This window comes from Crocodylus porosus, unplaced genomic scaffold, assembly GCF_001723895.1.
Source record: "Crocodylus porosus isolate Cpor-Errol unplaced genomic scaffold, CroPor_comp1, whole genome shotgun sequence".
Lineage (NCBI taxonomy): Eukaryota > Metazoa > Chordata > Crocodylia > Crocodylidae > Crocodylus > Crocodylus porosus.
This window is the reverse complement of record NW_017728951.1, coordinates 8,525,753-8,531,480: the sequence shown is the minus strand read 5'-3', so window position 1 is coordinate 8,531,480 and position 5,728 is coordinate 8,525,753. Positions and strand designations below refer to the sequence as shown.

At 38.2% G+C, this 5,728-nt stretch overlaps 1 protein-coding gene across 1 annotated transcript in view; it reads left to right on the top strand.

Annotated features, from left to right (window-relative positions):
- Positions 1-2,177: 2,177 nt before the first annotated feature.
- Positions 2,178-5,728, top strand: part of ZRANB1 (zinc finger RANBP2-type containing 1) — a 56,895-nt gene continuing 53,344 nt past the window's right edge. Inside the window, exons 1-2 of the mRNA XM_019555613.1 lie at positions 2,178-2,294; positions 3,076-3,925. Of these exons, the coding sequence (XP_019411158.1) occupies positions 3,112-3,925 (814 nt within the window). The 5' untranslated portion in view covers positions 2,178-2,294; positions 3,076-3,111. The remainder of the gene's footprint in view (positions 2,295-3,075; positions 3,926-5,728) is intronic.

Below are 5,728 nucleotides of genomic sequence, written 5' to 3'. Positions count from 1 at the left end.
ATTTCTATCACTTTTACAAAACCGTTTTGGTATTTGCCAACAGCAGAGAAGGGTAGGAGATAAGCTAGTGGGACTCTTTGAAGCCATAATGGGGATGGCAACTACAGATATGTCTCAGACAACAAGTGAGGAGCACAGATCCACATAAGAGACCATATTTTGGTGTGTGTCACTCCCACCATGCACCACAAAGCAGCTGACTGGGCACTTCTACCACGCTGGCTGCATAAGAGTGAATTTACCTTGCATATAATGAATTCTTGGTATAAAAAGGGTCATAGCATAAGAGCGAATTCGCACATACAGTACCCACATAAAGCAAGGGAAACGTATAGAGGTTGTACATTCCAAATGCTCTCAACATGTTGCTGAAGGAGCCCTTGTTACAGTAATCTGCATCTGAACTTCCAGAAATGCGAAACTCTAGAACTCAGGGTTCAGAGATGATACCTTTGATTTCGTAGTTTATCTAATAAAGAAAAAATATTTCTTTCTGCAAGCTTTCAGGCACACATGCCCTTCCTCAGTCTCAGGGAAAATTACAGAGGGTAAAAAGTCCTCATAGGTAGAAAATTTCATTTTTGCACAGAGGAAGCTGAAGTTGAAAGTCTGGTCCTTGAGTCCCTGAGGGTGTCTTTGTGAGTTGCTCTTTGATGTGCAGATGAGGAAGATTTCCTTCCCTGGTGGTGTCAGATTGTCAAACAATCTTTTTTGTTGTTCAGCAATGAAGTTTAAATCCAAAATTGGCTAACCATGTTTCAGGGATGTATTTGGTAGCTGTGTTGGTCTGAGATGACAAAGAGGAATACAAAACTCTAGAACTCTTGCGTTTCTTTTTGTCTCAGACCAACACGGCTACCAAATACACCTCCTAACTTTCAGCACATTCTGCCTCCTCTTTCTTCAGGCCTGTGGCTAACATTTTACAGTTGTAATAGTAAACTTAGAATACAACTTAACAATATTTAGTTTTAGCAGAAAACTGTCAAGTCCCTGAAAAAAGAGACCTTTACCACAAATTTAAAAAGCATTGAACATAAAGAACAGGTTTCACTTCTTATTGGAAGCAGAGAGACAGTTACACCCATGGCGTTTTCCAAAATCTTACTTGAAGCAGCAGCCTCAGTGATACTGAGTCAGCGTTTAATGTTATTCCTTAATAGGTATTGAAGTAAACCCCCCACCCGTAATGTATGCTAAGGCCTTTGCATGGTTTCTAAAACCAGTTGAGGGAGATATTTCTGCGAACCATGCGACGATAACACTTTGATAGTCCTACCCAATCCATGTGTTCCTATCATGGTTTTATAACGCGTCTTGGAGTCAGGAGGGGATTACTTTCTGGGCTGGTCAGACAAACAGTACTGGAGCCAGAGTGACTGTAATTTAAGAGCTAACAAGCTTTTCTTTCATACTGCTGGATAGATTGACTTTCTGTTGTCAGTCTGCAAACAACCGAGGAGTTTTTGATGGCAGGGAAGTGAGACTTAGAAAGGTTGTTTCAGTAGATCATGAGGTTTTGAAACTGTTTCCTTAACGAATACAGTACTTATTACATAACTGTGTTTCTGCATCTAGAATCAACATAAGCTAACGCTTTTACGGGAGTTAAAATTAGTATGGTCTGCATTTGAGTAAAAATGTATAATGTAACTTGCATATCCTTGACTGTCTGCCGTTCGCTAGACTTTTCTCCTTTCTAAACAACAGCAGTAAGATCATAGAGAATATGAAAACTGCCAGTTGAACTAATCCTTGTGTGGAGAAGGTTAAATGTATGGAAATGATAGATACAGTTAGTTTTACATAGTGAACAGCAAATTTGGTCTTTATTAGTGCAAGGAACATACTTTGTAGTTGTTACAACCTGTCTAATCAAAACCCATTATTTGACATCTACTTGGCTGAGACTTTAATACAAGTAGGGGGATCCATAGACATTTTTGTGTCAGTTCAAATTGTGTGAATTTTAGTTCTGCTACTTGAGCTGATTCTAATGAAAATTGAATTACTACATGCTTGTATATTTCTTAAATTGATCAGTGTCAGACTTGGATAATTTCACTCACCAGGCTGTGCCAGTGTTTAAACATGCAGGCTGGGGTAAGAATGGGAGTGGCATACAGAGTGCTGCTTTTCAAGTTGCTCAAGTCCAGTGTGAAGCTTTAATTAAACATTTCTTGTCTTGTTTACAGAGATACTTGTTCGCAGTCTCATCCGTCACATTTAGCAGTCTGATGAGGACAAGGTCTGAGCCAGCATGAAGACAGAATCTCTTCTTCATTAGAGAAAAGGTAAAGGTCTGACTCTTATAGTATTATTTTGGGGGTTTTTTGTTTACTGCAGTAGGACTGAAATCTGGATTGTAATATGGTTGATATATTAGCCTGTAGCTTGTTCTTAGCTTTCTCTTTGGAATAATGTTGAACAAATACAAATAGATCGGGTTAAATATATTGTGTGACCACCACTTCAGAAAAATGACTACCCGATCTAATAAACTTACCCCAATATTGTTTTTACTATTGAACATATATGACCTTTAAGATGGGGATTTTTCATAGTTTAAATGTTATTTTTCTACATCGTGTTCATATTAATTATATTTCTAATTTATTTTTAATCTTCATGACCAGCTTTCCTACTTTTCCCCTCTCCATCCACTATCTGTTAGCCCAGTGTGTTCTTTTCACTGTGGAGGAGCAAGCTAGTAAGGATATATAATTTCTGCATCATACACTTGTTCTTTGAAATCTGTTTATGAATCTTAAATTCTATATATAGACTCAAAATCAGGAATGTGGTCCCATTTTCATTTTATTTTGTGAAGTTCCAGACCCTTCAGTAAAAATGCAGAATGTGAGGTTTCTTAATCTTTTTATTGTAATGTTAACATTTAATTTAAGCTATCTGCAGTCTCCTGAAGGCCCAGTAATCAGGAAAAAAAAATTTTGGTACTTGGACTAATACATATCAAATTGAGTTAAATGTAATAAAGTAGTCTTAAAATAAGAAATCTCTTTTCAGAATTTGGTTGGTATACACTCATGTTTTAATAATTCTACCTATTTATAGCTTTCTGTCTGACAAAATCACTTCAAGAAGTGCACAATGACAGAACGTGGAATTAAATGGGCTTGTGAGTATTGTACGTATGAAAATTGGCCATCTGCAATCAAGTGTACCATGTGTCGTGCTCAGAGACCTAGTGGAACAATTATCACAGAAGATCCATTCAAGAGTGGTTCAAGTGATATTGGCAGAGACTGGGATCCTACTAGCATTGAAGGAGGAAGCAGCCCTTTGATATGTCCAGATTCTAGTGCAAGACCAAGGGTTAAATCGTCGTATAGTATGGAAAGTGCAAATAAATGGTCTTGTCACATGTGCACATACTTGAACTGGCCCAGGGCGATCAGGTGTACTCAGTGCTTATCTCAGCGCAGGACCAGGAGTCCTACGGAGTCCCCTCAATCTTCAGGTTCTGGATCAAGACCAGTCCCCTTATCTGTTGATCCTTGTGAGGAATATAATGATAGAAATAAACTGAACACGAGGGCACAACATTGGACTTGTTCTGTTTGTACATATGAAAACTGGGCAAAGGCCAGAAAATGTGTTGTATGTGATCATCCCAGACCTAACAACATAGAAGCAATAGAACTGGCAGAGACGGAAGAGGCTTCTTCAATCATAAATGAGCAAGACAGAGCTCGATGGAGGGGAAGCTGCAGTAGTGGTAACAGCCAAAGAAGATCTCCTCCTACAACCAAACGTGAATCTGAGGTAAAAATGGACTTCCAAAGAATTGAATTGGCTGGAGCTGTTGGCAGCAAGGAGGAACTTGAAGTCGACTTCAAAAAATTAAAACAGATAAAAAACAGAATGAAAAAGACTGATTGGCTGTTTCTAAATGCTTGTGTGGGTAAGTTGTCTTGCCTTCCCTTTTTATTGTTACAATATGTAGTTAATGCACATGCATGAATTTAAGTATGAAGTCAATGGTCACAGTAGAAGTAAAGTGCTGTAACTTCACGTGTCACTTTTTTAAAGTTCGACCTTGCTGTTTCTGTAATAGCAGTATATAATGGTGGGTGGGGAAGCAGCTGAGAACTGAACATGATTTCATCATTTTTTAGAGGCATTTCATATAGCAACTGTGAGAGATCTTTTGACCTTTTGTGGGAGCTGGTAACAGAACAGTTGTAGAATCTAGTTACTTAGTGGTGGATTTTTAAACTTTTTAAGCCTGGGGCATCAAATTTACGGTTTGGGGGTGGTTAACATTACCACTATGTATGCCGCCCCCTCTACCACTATGCCAACTCATTGAATTCATGTTGCTGCTGCTACTAAAATTAATTGCTGTGGGAAGGCTGGGCAAGTGGTAGCCATGCTAATCCTTAGGTTCCAGAGGTGTGCTGATCTCTGTACTACCTGTACATTTAAAATGTGCTCTTCTGTTTGCTGTGACATGATGTGTGGTAGAGCTCCCAAGCTATTTGTAAACGCTGTGGAGCTTATGTGACCACAAGATGCACAGTTGGATGTTAAAAATAACACACACATATGTATCTCCAAGAACCTACATGTGTAATTCTGACCTTGGAAATGACTGCTGATGAATATTATGCTGTAAATACAGGCTTCTGATAACCAGTTGATTTTTTTAGAAATTTGAACACCACTTTTCTTTTGTTTTAGTGTTTTCTTAAGGAAATTCTGGGTAATGGTCTCAGTGCTGTTGAGAGAACAAAGGAATGGAAGAGTGGAGTTTTCTCTAGTTACTGCTCTCGTAAGAGAATTTTTGTGTTGTAACTTCCATATGTAGAAATGTTGAACCTTATGCATACAGTCAGGTTTAATAATCAACATCTAGGATGACTTCTGCGGTGGTTTATTTCTTTTAATATATTCCATTTTATCAGTGTCTCTCACGCTGTTTCTTTATTTTGGGTAGTAACCTTGGCTACTCTTGTGCAGAAATTGATTTGTGAAACAGCAATGTTGAAGCTATTTGTGTGGAAGTAAGTTTTTGTGCTATGCGTTTTAGGCTTGCTTTCAGTGAGCAAGAGAGCACTTTCCCTTTCTTTTGGGTAGAGGGTAAACCTTTTATTGGCTGCTTTTTGGAGGTAGCAGATTTTCTTTCAGACTTCAGGTGACTGATTATTAAAATTTTATAGAGTGCCTGATTTTTTTTACTGCCCCTCCCCCTCCTTTTTTTCCTCTTCAAATGAAATGAGTGAATGATTATTTGTATATGGCACGTAGGAAGTTTTATGTTGGATTTTTTGGTGCATTACTGATGTTCATTTTACCTCGATAGAAATCTTACTAGATGTTTTTGAAATAGGATTCCCTCCTCCCCCTTCCTTGGTGATGTTTGTAAGATGGAGAAGATTTTAAGTGGGCTGCTTTGGTTGTGGCAGTTCTGGAAAATTAAACTTAGCAATTCATGGAATACTTGCAGTATTTGTTATAACACCATGAAAACAACAATTATAGAATGCCAAGGGCACATAGACAATGGCATGAGGCAGTGGCAGTTTGTTTACTGCTTCATTTAAAGTTAAATGAACTCTGACGTTTTATTGTCACCATAAGGTTGGTTTGTCTCAAATATATCTAAGTTTACTTGAAGCTTTACAAAGTTTAGGGTAATCCATAATGCCAGTTGTGAGCAGCATATGCTGAACTTTTCAGGTCTCATGATGGAAGATTTCATGGA